The following is a 16,409-nucleotide window of genomic DNA, read 5'->3' as shown; positions in this document are numbered from 1 at the left end:
GCAGCAGAATGGTTCCTGCTCGGAGAGAAGAGACAGAGACTTAGGAATGGGTCAACTCTGTCCTTGTGGGGGCTATTTAAAGTCTTCACATCAGAGCTGTAAAGCCAGTCACCAAGTTTTCAGGTGAGGTGGGGACAGCGCTAATAAAGTCAAAGCAATATGCAAATACATTGTATAACAGGGAAAGTAGTCAAAATGAATTCCATCCTAGAGATTTGGCTTAAGTAGCTATTCTCATTTTAATATTTTTGTCACCAGAGTCTGTCAAGCAACTTATGCTCCCAAGTCCTTTCTGGGTGTGTCCTAAGCTCCCCCTTCCATCCTCGGATGAGTCATTTTCCCCTGCAGACACCTACCTCCTCACTCACAAGGCTTTCCTAGGTTCTACCCTAGAGCAGTGGTTTTGCCTGTAAACTCCTTGTTTCCTGCGTGCACATCTCACCAGGAACTTTGGCATTCTTTCCAACCTCGTAGCTTCCTTACTCATGCCAAGTTTTTTCATAGATCCATCCTGCTAGAGTCGAAATACTTTCCAGGGATGCGTCTTTGGTCCTTGTTCTCAGCATCGGGGTTGCACTGTCGGGTGGTGTCTCTTCCTTTGGAGGCAGGGTGGTGTAGTGGTTATATCCTAGGATCTAGAGTCTGACTGCCTGGCGCTGAATACCAGCTCCACCACTTCTTATCTCTGTAAACTTGGGCAAATCACTTAACCTCTCAGTGCCTCGCTTTCCTCATCTGTAAAGTGGGGTTAAATAGTACCTATCTCATGGGGCTGTAAAGCTCGTAAAGCTCACATGATACGTGTAAAGACTTAGGTAGTTAGTAAGTGCTCACTGAATGCTGGCGAGTAGCATCATTCTTTCCAACGTTAGTGCGCTATATATGCTTGCATTGCATTCACTCCAGCCTGGACAGACAGGTCCTCGTACAGTGGCGGGGAAGGCAGTTTTGCTCATCCAGAAGAACCTCTGCCCTCAGGTTTGCATCGTAGTGGAAGCAGTTGTTTGCCCGTGGGGCATGCCACTGTCTCTTTAAACTCCTCATCGATTCTCCTGCTTCTTTATAACAAGGGCAGGCATTTTCATTTTATTGGAGCAGAGGAAAATCACACTTTTCTGATTACTTGTTCTGCTCCCTGAGTTAATTGCAAGAAACCGTGTCTGGCACCTTCGATCCCTGCTACTCTCTCAGCTGATGCTAAGTCTGCAACCGCCTCAAGGTCCCTGTTGGCTGCCCTTCTAGGGCTGGCAGAGGGCCAACTCCAGGCTTGTGCTCACCCCCAGAGAACCGGGAAGGAAACCTGAGCAGCATCCTCAGTAGGCCTGGCCTCAGGCAAAGACAGGATGCCTGTGCCCCATCCACCTCTCCACTCAGTGTCTCTTCCTCTCTTTTGGTTCTCCTTCCCAGACACAGTATCAGTGTCAGCAAGATGCATGTCAGTCAGGCCAGGAGCTCGGGGCCTTTCCTCCTACCTTCCCCACATAGACACCCGCCTGTCCTAGTTAAAGATGTTCCTTGGCCGGCCCTGTGGCTTGGTGGTTAAGTGCGCGCGCTGCGATGCTGGTGGCCCGGGTTCAGATCCCGGGTGCGCATTGAGGCACCACTTCTCCGTTCATCCTGAGGCCGAGTCCCGCATACAGCAACTAGAAGGATGTGCAGCTACGACATACAACTATCCACTGGGGCTTTGGGGGGAAAAAAATAAAATAAATAAAATCTTTAAAAAAATAAAAAATAAAAAATAAAGATGTTCCTCCCAGCCTGCTGTCACTGCTGCAAAGCAATCAAAACATTATCTCTCTTCCCCTACCCCCTACAGGTGTTAAGGGACAAAAAACAACTTCAGGAATATTTGTATTTTAACAACAAACTTTTGGAAACAGAAAAATTAACCTCTAAAGGTGACGTTTTCAGCATCATACTAGGCTGGCTAGAAATAGAGACGGGTGTGTGTGTGTGTGTGTGTGTGTGTGTGTGTGTGTGAGAACATATTTTCCCTCTCACTTCTTTAGTTTAAAAGCAAATGATGTTACACACATTTACTGTGCCATCCCCCAATTCCACTTTTCTTGAGGTAATCAGTGTTGACAGCTTGGGATATGTCTTTCCATAGCTTTCTCTGTGTTCCTATAGGGACCATGATTTATAGTTTTATTTATCCTAATGATAAATAGGATAACTGCAATTTATCCTAATGATGGATATTCAGGTTGTTTTCAATTTGGGGGTCACTGTCAGTAGTGCTTCAGCAAACATGGTTGAACATACAGCCTTATATATTGATTCTTTTATTTGTAGGATAGTTTCACAAAAGTAGGACTGCTCAAGCTACGTGCATTTAATAGATACTGCCAGGTTACTTTGCATGTAATTATAGCAATCTACTTGCCCACCAAAAACGTATAAAAATGTTTACATCTCCATACCCTTTAATACTGGATCTTATAAATTTTATTTTATTTTTGCCAAACAACGGTGGAAAATGTTTTTTCCTTTATATTTTAATTTTGCATTTTTGCTGTTCCCTTAGGATATACTGTGTCAGTGGTCAGAGTTCTTTCTTGGAGGCTGACCCTGATGGCACCTTTGGGAATGCCTTCAGGCCCCCACCAGCTTCCGTTTTCTCCAGGCAAGAGCTGAAGAAGCAGCTTCAGTGGACATGATGGATTTTAATCATAGAAGCTGATGTGTGCTATATAAATTTGAAACTATCAAAAAGATAGATTTCCTGTAAATGCCATTTGGAAAGGTTACAGGAACAAGGAGGAAAGAATAGATAATGTATGTGCACAGATTCTAAGGGGAACGGTTCTGGCTTCACCCCAGCTCTGCTGTGGTCTCCCTGTGGGCCTGTTGCCCTGCTCTGCCTTGCTCTCTGCAGTCCCTACCCCCTGCAGGAGAGGAGGACCTTCCACTCAGTTAGCATGTTAGGTTTAGAGAGAGGAGCAGGTGGAGTGTTAAGGACTCCTCAGAGCAAGCAGCTTCTGAGCCTTTGTCCCCCTTTCTTTGCTAAAACTAGGTCCATCTTCCTTCCCCCTTTCCTGAGGGTTTTCTAGCTCTTAAGCACCTCTGGATCTTGTCTTTACTCCAGCTCTGAAAACCTTTTCAGCCCTTTGCTGGAAGTGTACCCTCTCTCCGTGTCCTTTGCTGAATAATGAATGGATTTTTCTAGAAGTGACTTTCCATCTCTGCTTCTCACCTGCACCCTCAATTCCCCTACCTCTTGCTCTGCTCTGGCTTGCTCAGATTGGATGTTTCTTGGACCCAAGTTGTACTACAGTCCTGGGGACTTGTTTGTTGTGGATTGAAGCTTTCTTCTGAGGCATAAGGTTTCCTTCTTCTTCCCTCTCCTGCCACTCTGTCCCCCTTCTCATCCAGCATGCTCTGAAGTAGGCACCCCAGTGCAGTTATGCCGACACTCTGGTGCTAACACTGAGGTGAACTTAGAGACGATAGGGGGTGCTTTCCCTCACAGAGGCAGTGAATGTGATCTGGGAGACAGAGCACTGATGTAGAAGGGTCTGCCTGACCCAAATAGATCTCTTACTGAGCTTATGGAGGACTAGAGCAGCGTTCACTCTCAAACCAGTTGGATTACTTTCCAGAAATGTTATAGTAATCCATTCTGAAAAGTGTATGCCCCACAAATGATGCCTTGTCCATGAAGCACAGGGCACTGTGCACAGGGACTATTCTTTCTGGGTCTTCATATAGCTTCTCACCCATTGATTGGCAAAAATCAATGAGAAGTGATAGAACCTGCTGAAGGCAGGAATTTTTGAGGAAAAGGTTCTATACATGTTGCTGGTGGAGAAATTAATATCACAGAAATAAAAACACCAGAAAGTAAGTGTATATGTACAACAATATTTATTGCAATATTGTTTATGATGGCAAAAACCTGTAAGCAAAGTGAATGCCCATTTGGAGGACAAAGGCTGAATAAACTATGGTATAGTCACACCAGGGAACAGGGGGATTTTCCCACTGTATATTGCATATATATATATAAAATAAAACTGTTTACAAAAGAAATAATGACAATGTACTGCATACGTCTGTAAATACAGTGTGTATGTTTATATATGATTAAGTAATGAAAATGGAGATGTGTTTACATTGGTTACTTAAGAAGATGGTGTCCACAAAGAAGAGCATGTTCAATTGGTATACCATTTATATAAAATTATGTATATATGCGTGAAGAGATGTATTAAAAGATGATGACCAGAATATTAATCATGTTTATCCTAAGGTGGTAGGATTTCGAGGGATTTTTCTTTCTTCCTATACTTTTCTGAACCATTTGAATTTATAACAGTGAATGTGTCTTAGTTTATAAAAACTCAGAAATAAACTAAATCTGTTTTCATTGTGAAAAAGCAGAGAGGTAGAGAAAGGAAATACAAAGGTTGTGATGTGTAGCCAGAATCTTACTTCTGGATTCCCCTGAAACTTAGGGTCCAAATGGGATCCTACATGACTAGTAAGCATAGAACTAGTGGAATACACTTCCGTATGTTCATCCATTTTTCTATTTATTGTTATTTTTCAGTCAACAAATATATATTTAGCATTCATGATTACCAGGTACTGCTCTCCAGGCATTGGGGCTCTAGTGGTAGAAATATATAATGATAATATATACAACTGAGATGCAGTCCCTGCCCTCATAAAGCTTATGATTTAGTGGAGATTGGCACATATGGTTAACTAATTCCTGGTATTATAGATGGTGCAAACAAGAAGTAATCCGCATGATGAGAAATACCAGGAGGACCTGCGTCGGATTGGAGATAGTGGTGGTCAGAGAAGGTTTCTTTTAGAAGACCTGAAAAATGAGGTAAACTTAGAGACGATGGGGTGGAGGGCAAAAGGAACAGTCACATGAGGGCCCGCAGGCAGAGGAGACCTTTGGAGTTTTAGGGATTCAAGAGAAGGTCCATGGGGTTGCTCTACCCCCTTGTCCCTAGCACCACTCTAGAGGGCACTGTTCATATTCAAAGTCATAGGCTCGTATCTATTACAGTTTTATAACAGATGGCAGCAAAGGGGCAGCTTTTCTAATTCTCACAAGAACCAGTGATGGGGCAGGCTGGACTTCTAGATTTGTCTTTATGAACAATGGGAAAGCAATAAAAGTTTTCAAGAAGGGGAGTGATGTTCCAAATTGCTTTTAAAATGATCATTTTCTGAGATGGATAATACTGGAGGAAGGGGAGATTTGGCAAAGAAGGTCAAAAGTTTAATTTGGACGTGTTAAGTTTGAGATACTCATGAGAGTCCTAAGTGGAGATGTTGAGTGGGCATATGGATATCTGGTTGGCATGTGGATATCTGAGTCTAGGGCTCAGATAGGAGGTGAGGTGGTGCAATAAACATGGGAGCCATTAAGATTTGGGAAAGAAGGTCAATAGTCTGGGGGGAAGATAGCATGAGTAGGGTCGAGATTTAGCCCTGATATAGGAGGAGAAACCAGCAAGAGATATCGAGAAGGGGCCGAAGTAATAGGAGGAAAACCAAGAGAGTGGCCTCTGGACATAAGCGTCACTGCAGTTCCTAACATCCAACTGGGAACAGAACCAAGGCCTTGAAAGATCTGGTCATCCCATAAGGTAAAGGTGGATGTTGCCACCATCAGGTCCTCACTGCCATCTCACAGCCCTCGTCTCCAGAGTTAATGACTGATGTGCCTTGACTATGGGTTTTATGTTCTTTCAAATAGCCACTTATCAGGGCATATCACATTTTGCCATTTGAGTAGCTACATTTTCTGATTTCATTAATTTTACTGCTGATGGAAAGAAGGCAAGCTGATAAACTTAAGGACTATTGATTGTTTGGGGTTTGGTGTTCATTATACTTCTGAGAAAGTCACAGAGCGTAAACAGGAGATTTACTCTCAGGATTTAACAGAGCTGCATGGAGGAGAAAAGTTTAAAGGATTTTGATTTTTTTTGTTTCTTAAAGGAAGAGTAAATAAAATTTAACACCGTGAGGAAACATTATTTTGTGGTTACTCAGTACTGTGATGCCTTTTGTGACTTCTAGAAATGTCTCACTAATTTATAGTTATGTGATGATCAGTAAAAGAAAGTTAAAAAATAATGATACATAACATTACAGTTATTTAACACAGACTATGGATGAGTCAGTGTTTGGCACTTTTTATACGTTATCTCATTTAATACAACTGCCCTGCCAGGTAAGTGTTATCATCCTCATTCTGTAGATGAGAGAAATAAGACAGAGTCTATACAATGTGTCTAAGTGGTAGACCTGAACACATAACAGGTTAAAACAACAAACATGTTATCTCACAGTTTCTGTAGATCAGGAGTTTGGGAGCAGCTTAGCTGGGTGTTTCTGGCTCAGGGTCTCTCATCAGGTCTCTGAATCAGGACATTGGCTAGAGCTGTAGTCACCTGAAGGCTCAAGTGGGGCTAGAGGACCTCCTTCCAAGTTGGCTCACTCACACGGCTGTTGGCAGGAGGCCTCAGTCCATCACCATGTGGATCTCTCATAGGACTGCTTGAGTTTCCTTAAGATGTGTCAACTGGCTTTCTCCAGGGCAAGTGATTCAAAAGAGATTAAGACGGAAATGGCAATGTCTCTTATGACCTAGCCTTGGAAGTCTCAGTGTCATTTCTGCTGTGTCCTACTATTTACACAAGATGGCCCTATTTGTTGTGGGAGAGGTTTACACAGGGACATAAATACCAGGAGGCAGGGATCATTGGTTTTCTTGGAGGCTGCTTACCATGGGGGACCGTAGGATGCTGCTTTTCTCAGAAGTCTTAACAAGTAGCAAAAATATGTTTTCTCTGAACAAAGTCTTATCTGGAAACAAGGAAGATATAGATGACTCTTCCAGGTTCCTTCCGTCCATATGAGTTGTCCGGGGAAGAGGGGGAATCTCCTTCTGCCCTTTTCCTTAAGGTTCTTATGGCTGGCCAAATAATTAACAAGACAGGTTAGCAGGAGAAAATAATACCAAGTTTAATAACATGTATACATGGGAGAAAGCAGGGACACTGCGTTTCTCAACACAATAGCAGAAATTCTCATCTTAAATACCATGTCCAACCAAAGACAAGGAGGATGTTGGGGGTGGGGGTGTTAGTTACAGGAGATTATCACTAAAGCACTGTAAACAAGAGTAAGGTTTATTATGCAGTTTTAAGGCCTCACCTTCCACATTGATAAGTCTCTAGAAATGAGGTCATCCCCCCTCTTCCCAATACAGAGAGGGAGATACCTTTACAAATGGAGACTTCCCTTGTAAATGATTGTCTGGTAACTCCTCGCAGGGCCATCCAGAGCATGTGGCCAGAGAGACAGAACTTCCGATAAGATGGGCTTGTTGGTGCCTTTTCTTTTGTAACCTCTATCCTACATTATCTTTATAGCAGTCATAATAATAACTCCTTCCTGAAACAGATCTTTTGTTTTAAATTCTTTAGGCAGTTTGGGAGGGGAAACTCAAATATTCTTCCTGAGTTCTCTGAGTCCTTATTGTCTTCAGCTCGAAATAATCCGCATACCAGAGTGGTGCTTCCTGGGGTAGCTTGCCCTGAGCACCATCAAGTATTTAAAGTCTATTTGGTGTTGTAGATTACCTTCTCACTCCTGTTAAAGAATTTCAGAGTTCTTTATTAGAAAAACAACAATTTTAAAAGTTGCAGCATGTCACTGTTTCCTTGATCATTGCATGTATGCTCACTTTTCTTTCCTTACTTGGGGTAATATTAAAATTTGTTGGCTAATATTTATTAGCCAGTGTTTTGCCTTCAGCCGTGGTATTTACATGCTGAAGCCTGTTTAAAGATAATGTCAGGGACAAGACTAATGGAAACTGAGACTTAACGAAAGTAAACAGATTTTATATTTTATCGTATTTATTTCATCTGCATTGAATCAGTGACATTGATTGCACTGTGAAAGCTAGTAATTTACAAACCCACATAGTGGAAAATCGATATCTCACAGGATAGAAAATTCTGCCCCTTCCTTTTGGTTTTATAATGGGAAAATAAGAGGTCACATCTCCTCATTGGAGATTTAACAAGCTTTAAACAACCTAATAGTATTTCATGCTGATTTTATTTTGAACCAGCAGGAAAACTACTTGGTAAATAACTCAGTATTATTCAAATCAACTACTATTAGAGGAAAAATGCAGGAATTGGAAGCTGATTATTCAAAATGCTAAAATGTTTGGAGAATTCTCCTTCTCTGTTTATCTCTGTCACTGTGGTCACAATAATCATGAATCCTGGATTCTTAGAACATGATACAATGCAAAGAAGCCTTTTGTCCAGTTTTCAGCCATGTGACCAATGATTCAGGCACAGAAGGGCTGGGTTGCCTTAAATAGTTACTGGGAAAGGCATACAAAATAGGGCTTGGCATGGGAGACAAATGGAATTGAAATGATTCTCCCTATTATTTTGTTCTCATTTTTTCCCTCTTCTCCTCCTCTCTCTCCAGCTTCTGTTACTACTTGAGGGAGAGAGAAGAGGAAAAGAGAGAAAGAGCAGTATTAGAATTTGCTTTCTGAAAAGTATTGTTTCTGCCCACCCACCTGCAGTTTCTTATAGGTACTTCCAAAATCATGTTATACCTGCAAGGCCCTTAAATACGTCTTGTCGCTTTAGTTCTTGCCTCACAGGGAACCATATCTAAGTTCAGGGTCTAGACCGGGGCTGTCTCACTTATCAATCTCCTTCCTTGTTACCCATATACCAATCTCTTATTTTGCTTACTTTACCCCACTCCATCCTTCCTAGAGAGCTCTTGGTTCCTAGTATTTTGTCTGAGCATTTATTCCATTTTCTTATCTTATCTGTTGGCCCTAATGGGCTGTGTGCAGGAACTGATCTTTTCAATGCCTCTTGTGTTCTGTTCTCACCGTTGCTGTGACTTTAAGATCCGTCACTTCCTTGGGAGCCTTCCCTGCCTTGGCCATCTGTCTTTGACCCTGTCCTGGATCTGGCCGCCTCCGGCTCTTGTCCCATCTGCTATGCTGGCTCTCCTAGTCCCGGCTTCTCACTCTACAAACTGCTCTGTGGCTGGCCTTCTCCTTCCTTGCAGAAATGGGAGAAAGTGCTAAAGGAAACATGGGAAGTCTACTCTAGAGCAACTTTAACCTCCCCAGTAGGGAGAGAGTAGCCGGAAATCTGTTAGAAGTATTAGAATGCCCTTTCTTGCTCCTCATCCTCCAGCCTCTCCCCTTTCTCCTGCCTCTACTCCCCAACTCAGCGAAAGAAAAAGGCATGGCATTTTCAGCTTTTAATTAATGTCTTTGTTGGATTGTACCAGATCATAAGGAGTAAGAGACTCCCATTTCCAAAATCTTATTCCTCCAGCTCACATCAGCTCGGTCCCCATGGACTGAAGCAGGATTGGGCTCCCTTTCCTTTCATAGTCCTCTAATTATCTTACCCTTGTGTTCTTTGGAAATATTTCCAACATAATTTTCCCTTTCAGACTGCATAATTATACTTACTGGAACAGAGGGAGAAGGAAAAAAGAGTTCAGGAGTATTCTGTATACGTTCACTAGACTAATTATAGTATAGCGAGAGGCATCCCTGTTGAGTGCCTCTCTCCCAAGCTGCTCTGACACTGTGTGTTGGCAATGGGGAGATAGTAAACATTCAGCTTGTTGATGAAAGGCAGTTGCCATCAATAGATGTACCTATACAATTGAGTACATGGAAAAAAATTCTGCTAAATACCAAACATCAAGCTTTTGTTTGTTGGGGTATTTAGATATTTATGAAGCAAATCCTAGATAGAAAACCTTGATTGGTGCTGATGAGGTCAACAGAATTTTCAGATAAGGTTCTTTTCAGGCTTCATAATCTTACAGTATTTTAGGGGAGAAATAACCCCTCTAGGCTACATGCAACATGAATGGTGCAGAAGATGTGGACTTTGCCTTCAGAGATTGCATGAACAATTTAATATAGGCAAGGGCCGCTGAGTGAGATGGTCTGTGTAGTAGATATGTAGGGCAGTGAGCTACTTCGCCTCCACCCAATCAAGAATGGCTTGTTTGGACGCAGATCCAAGGGGAGCATGCTTAATGATATTAGATAATTTGTTTCCTCCTTTTCTCTGGAAGCTTTCTCCATACACCTATTGAGGAGGAAATGGAGCCTGTGGTTATTAAAGGGTTTCAACAGTGTCACAGTTAGATAGGGCCAATAATACTGAAACTCTTGCCATAGCTTTTCAGGGTATAATATACCTTTCAGGGAGGTTAATAGACATAACGTGAGAGATCAGAGAGCAGGGTATCTTGTGAAGCTATAAAGATTTTTTAGTTGATTTATATGGAAAAAATCTGAGTAGTCGCAGAAAGAAGGAGAGTTACCAACTTCAGGCTCTGACTGTGTGTCTTTCTTCTTATTTTATACATCTGTGTGAATCTTCCTGCGTGTTAAGAGATGTGAGGGACTAAGCTAATTTCAAGGGCTTTATGACTTCCATGAGAGAGCCCCAGTGGCTGTGGGCACAGGGATCTTTTTGTCTCAATTGTCCTGTACAGTTCACCTTACCTTTTCGGAAGCCATTGTTGCTAAAACTATGTGTAGACTCACCTAAAATCCTTTGTGCAGCCTCGCAGGAGCTGACTGGAAGAGGCTGCTGTTGGAGTCTGTTTATATATTCTTATGTATTACAAAAGTGAATCCTGTTAATATTTTACGTGGCTTATTCATTGGGAACAAGTATGCTTTTTTTTTTTTTTTTTTGAGGAAGATCAGCCCTGAGCTAACATCCATGTTAATCCTCCTCTTTTTGCTGAGGAAGACCGGCTCTGAGCTAACATCTATTGGCAATCCTCCTCCTTTTTTTTTTTTCCCCAAAGCCCCAGTAGATAGTTGTATGTCATAGTTGCACATCCTTCTAGCTGCTGTATGTGGGACGTGGCCTCAGCATGGCCGGAGAAGTGGTGGGTCGGTGCGCGCCCAGGATCCAAACCCGGGCCGCCAGTAGCGGAGCATGCGCACTTAACCGCTAAGCCACGGGGCCGCCCGGGAAAACGTATTCTAAGGAGAAACCATCCAAGGTTAGATTGGGGATATATATTTCATAAGATGTTTTTCATTCAAAGTAATTTTTTAAATTCACCATGAATTTTAATAAATAAATGTACTACATAGCTTCTTTCCGCTAATTCAGTTCCTGCTTAATTTGAACCTCCTGTATGATTTCAGAAAAACTTGTGGAATCAAATTAATTGCAGCTAAAATAACATAATTTTCTCATGCTAATAGCGATCAGCTTAAAAAGAATTGGGCAGATATTAGCGAGTTTAATCACAAGTAACAGCAAATTGACACTTCATTATTGAGGAGGAGGCTCAAAGTTTTAGACTGGGAGGAAGAGCAAATTATATTGAAAACCCACAGCCCTCTGGCTAGGAGCTGGTTTTCCCCCACGTTCTTGTTGATGGCCATAATTTTTGTGATTCCGGTGGCAAAAAAGCTACTTACCACTTAGCCAGTGCTGACTCTCTGGATGGCTGGGAAATTTACCCACATAGATTAAACAGAGAAAGATTTGGGGAAAAAAATCAGAATAAGATAGAATCCTTTTAAAAACTATTTAAATTCTTCTTTGGAAGTGTGAAGTTTGTTGGTGTCCCCTACCCCCAGGTTCACAGAGCTTTACTGTGTCTTTTTTTGAACTCTTCAGCTACCATTTTGCCTTCTCTACGCTGAGGGGTTCTTTATTCCCCCTCTTGTCTTCCCTCCCTCCCGCTCTCCCTTGTTCTCTCTCACTCTTTCTTATGAAAGAGAGTTCCCTTTAAGGGTTTGCTTAGGCAGCAGCTTTAAGGGTTCAAAGAAAAACATGGATTTGACCCTTAGATCTCCAGGGTCATTCCATTCCCTCATGATGCTGCAACTTTGGGCGGTAAGTGTGGGGGCAGCCAGGGATGTTGAAGAAATTTGGATTTGCTTTTATTTCTTAATGGTAGTAGGGAACTGTTGAATGCTTTTGGTAAAGTGAATCAAGTTACTTTCGTACTTCTGCTCCTCTTTAAAATAATTTAATTAATCAATCTCACACTTTTTTGTTCTCTGGCAATTTTCTTTTTTAAACCAACTCTTTCCAAAAATTAGTGTCATAATGAAACCACACCTGAATCATACCTAAATAAAATGGAGCAATGCTGTCAGAAATTCAGGGACACTTTTACTTCCTAGTGATGGTGATAAGAAATTGAATAGTTTTATTTCCATTTTGGTTAAAATTCTTAATTGCTCATCCTGTAAGCCTACATGCACAAGGGTGGTTAGTGGCTACCTATTGGGAAGATGGTGGGTAATGATTAATGTTTTTAAAATAGTTTTTTTAAGCAAATAATAAAGTATAGTTATAATCATTGTTTTATTATTTGGAATGTATCCTTGGCCAGATAGCATTTAAAAAACTTTTTTCATAATAATATAAATAATTTCTTGGTCAGACTAAGACACTGACTTTGTTTTGGTGGAGGACAAGGAGCAAAAATTACATCAAAGAAATCAGCTAAAAACCCAACACAATTTTTAGTTGCTTCTAGTACCCTATATTTTTACTTGTTTTAATAGTGTACATACAAACATTTAATATTCATTTTCACCTGATACACTTAAAATAAAGAATGCTATGCTTATACATAGTTTTTTAGTAATTATTTTAATGCCTGTAATATTTCATCAAGTTGTGCCACAAGTTTACATAGCTATTATTTTCTTAGTGAACACTTAAGGTTTCTCGCTCTTTGCTATTATAGATAACGTTGTAATGAGCATCTTTTTGCATATAACTGTTTTCTTCTGTTCAGTTATCCTTTGGGATGAATTTACAAGAACGAGAGAACTGTGTCAAAGAGTGTTTTTTTATTCTTGATAGGAATTGCTGCTTCTAAAAATTCAAGTTTTTCTATTATGGATTATTTATAAATGAAATTTATTCTCAAATTTCTTAGATTCCATTTTTGTTTTTTAGTACCTTGCAGTTTTATATATAGCCCCCAGTACATAATTAAATGTCAGCTAATATTTGAGTGATTACCAGCATTTTCTTAAAATCGTTTTATGGATTTAGTCTTCATAAAAACCATTTTAATTGTTATTACTGTTACTAGCCCCATTTACAAAGATGAGGAAACTGAGGCTCAGCAAAGTTAAATAACTTGGCAAAGATTACATAGACTTCGAAGCCTGTGCCCTGAATAATCTCTTGAATAATAATTTCAAGCTGTTTAGATAATTGAATTTAAAACATAATTAGGCAATCATCATTACTTTAAGATTTTTCATTTTTCTTAATGAAACCATGCCAAGATCATTGATTCCCTTTTTAATTTTCTTGACCCTTAGTGGTTTTTAATTCACTCTGGTGCTCTTTTAAGATGTATCATGTTTGTGTGCTGCTGCAAGATTTCTGTGGGGTGTTTGGAATATTTTATAATAGCCTTGGTGGTTTCTAGGAGCAGGACTCCATTTGGAGAAGAGACGTCCTTGACCTGAGTGAGACCTCTCATGTGTGATTTGGGTCAAGACTGGACATTCTGAGAAGGAGCAGATCTTGCAGCGGCTCCTGCCCTCCCTGCTAGGGAGACAGGGCTTTAGTGAAGTTGCTGAATCCAGACGACAGTGAGGAGGAGGGAGACAAGTCGTGTGTCCTACAGGCCCCAGGAGAGAGCTCTGAGTTTGCCACAACCGCCCAAACGCCATGGTCCCAGGTACCCATCTTGACCCCAATCTGCTATGACTCTGCCGGGGCAGCACCACCCAAGAGACCTCCATGGGGTAAACCTGGGTGACTCCTCCTGGGCAGACCCCAGTGTTGCATTTGGAACCTGGAGGATAGTCAGTTCTACCTTGTCTCTTACCCCTGATTGCCTCCAGTTCCCTCTGTGAGCTATCCTCTTCTGTCTTCTCTATACATGGCTCCAGATTTCTTTTCCTCTGGCTCAGCCTCTCACTCTTTGTCTCTGTCAGACCTTTCCTTGGTGCCTTCTGGAAACTTTGTGAGACTAATAATAACAGTAACATATAACACTTATGGTTCGTAGCAGGTGTGATGCGCAGGAAGCCATTCTAAGTGCTGCACATGTATTACTTGTACTGACTCATTTAATCCTCACAGTGCCCCTAGGACACAGGCACTGTTTATCATGTCCACTATACAAATGATGAAACTGAGGCACAGAGAAGTTAATTCACCCGTGATCGCACAGCTAGTAAGTGGTAGAGCTAGGACCTGAATCCGGGAGTAAGGCTCAGAGTCTGTGCTCTTAGTTATTAAAATATCCTGCCTCTCCCTAGGATTAAAATTTCCCTACACACTCAACCTTTCTCAGAATGGTCCTTCAACGTATTGTCTGTTATTTGTGCACAAAAGTGCAACTAATGTGTGCCTAGCTAGCCACTTGGAAGCCTTCCACAAGCAGGGAATATAGCCTACCACAGAAAACCCCCACAAACTTTAAGCTCGTAAGTGAACATGAAAAACCATATGAGGAAAACCATAAGGGAGAGCCAGCAGATCCAACAAGAGGCAAAATTAACATGTCTAGAACTAGACACAATAGAATAATCTGAAAGAAATTATAAGCATTTTAAAAACATGATTACAGATTGAAGAAGGAATAGAAGCCATAATAAAATAATTGGACACTAGGAATAAAGAGTAGGCAGTTTGAAGTAGGTCCAAATACAAATTTCAAAAGGTTTAATGCTCAAGAAGCTGAAAAAAAAAAAAAGTTTGATTACTTCCAGTGAATTAAGACTTGATAAAATGGAAAGTAGACCTGAGAAATATTGCGCAGTTGGCAGAAGAGGACAAATTGGTGGAAAATATGAATGAGAATGAGAGGTTAAGAGATACAACCAATGAATGAGGTCTAATGTAAGTCTAATAAGAGTCCCAGCAGAAGGGGAATAGAAAGAGGATAGGGCAAAATTCAAAGAGGGAGTGGATGACAATTTTCTAGAAATAAGGAAAACATAAATCCTGGGAATGAGGAAGCATGCAAAATTCCAAACATTTTAGTGAGACTTCAGAACTTTTAGTAAGCATATGGGGAAACCAACTCTCTCATATGCCTTTTGTGGAGAGTCGTTTAACAATATATATTAAAAATGTGTAAGCCGTTTGACCCAGAAATTCTGCTTCTAGAAATTTATCCTCAGTAAATAATCAGTTAAATTCCCCAAAATTTAAATATATAAGGAGGATGTTGAACTCAGTATTGTGTAATAGGGATATATTGGAAACAGCTTTAAAAAACTCATCAGTGTGCAATAGACAAAATAAATTAGGATATAACCATAAAAGCACTGTTGCTTTTATGTAGCTTTTAAAATGATGACATAGATCTATTTTTATTTATTGTTCTAGAAAGATGGTTAATATGGTGAAAAAATCTTGTTAAAAAAAGCAGTATCTGGGGCCGGCCTGGTGGCACAGTGGTTATGTTCTCGTGCTCCGCTTTGGCGGCCTCGGGTTTGCTGGTTCGGATCCTGGGCACGGACCTACTCACTGCTCATCAAGCCATGCTGATGCAGCGTCCCACATAGAAAAACTGGAAGGACCTACAACTAGGATATACAACTATGTACTGGGGGCTTTAGGGAGAAAAAAAAGAAAAAAAAGAGGAAGATTGGCAACAGATGTTACCTCAGGGCCAATCTTCCTCAAAAAAAAAAAAAAGCAATATGTATAGTTTGGTCCCACTGGCATAAACAAAAGTCTATATATATAAAAAGAAATTTGGAAGAATAAATACTTAAAGTTTACAGATGGTTATCACTGGGTAATTTTTTTTTTTCTTATTCACTATTTATTGAGCAACTACAGTAACACGTGGCATTGTGCAGGACTCTTAAAGAAATACACATGGTTCCTCTTCTCAAATATTTCATTTGGTTAAAAAGATAGGACTAACACACTTTTAAACAAGCAATAACCCAGAATAGGCTGTCTAAAGTGGCACAAATATACACCAATTTATATTTGTATCCAATGGAGATATTTGGATGTTATTAAAAATTTGAGCTCAGATCCAAGCTATTTAAGACATGATGGTAAAGCTTTATGATATTTAATTTTACTAGAATGTTCTGTTCTTCTGTTGTCAGCAACTGCTCTTCTCTTTTTTTTTTTAATTTATGTTTTAACAGTTTATAACATTGTAAAATTTTTGTTTGTACATTTTTGTTTGTCCATCACCATATAGATGTCTCCCTTCACCCCTTGTGCCCACCCCCTACCCCCATTACCCCTGGAAACCACAATACAGTTTTCTCTGTCCATGTGTTGGTTTATATTCCATATATGAGTGAGATCATATGGTGTTTGTCTTTCTCTTTCTGGCTTATTTCACTTAACATAATACCCTCCAGG

At 40.6% G+C, this 16,409-nt stretch overlaps 1 protein-coding gene across 7 annotated transcripts in view; it reads left to right on the top strand.

Moving 5' to 3' along the window:
• Positions 1–16,409, top strand: part of GPR176 (G protein-coupled receptor 176) — a 113,929-nt gene that overhangs the window by 81,697 nt on the left and 15,823 nt on the right. For 2 of the 7 annotated variants that reach the window (XM_087424988.1, XM_087424998.1), the window contains exon 2: positions 13,489–13,743. The exons of 3 other annotated variants lie outside the window; for them this stretch is intronic. In XM_087424988.1, the coding sequence (XP_087281114.1) occupies positions 13,734–13,743 (10 nt within the window). In that variant the 5' untranslated portion in view covers positions 13,489–13,733. Of the gene's footprint in view, positions 1–4,732; positions 4,844–13,488; positions 13,744–16,409 lie in introns of all 7 variants that reach the window. 2 more of the 7 variants (XM_087425006.1, XM_087425011.1) reach the window with 1 other exon arrangement.

Source organism: Ceratotherium simum, chromosome 3, assembly GCF_057802395.1.
Source record: "Ceratotherium simum simum isolate JZ-2026a chromosome 3, ASM5780239v1, whole genome shotgun sequence".
Taxonomy (NCBI): domain Eukaryota; kingdom Metazoa; phylum Chordata; class Mammalia; order Perissodactyla; family Rhinocerotidae; genus Ceratotherium; species Ceratotherium simum.
This window is presented reverse-complemented; position numbering and strand designations above follow the sequence as displayed.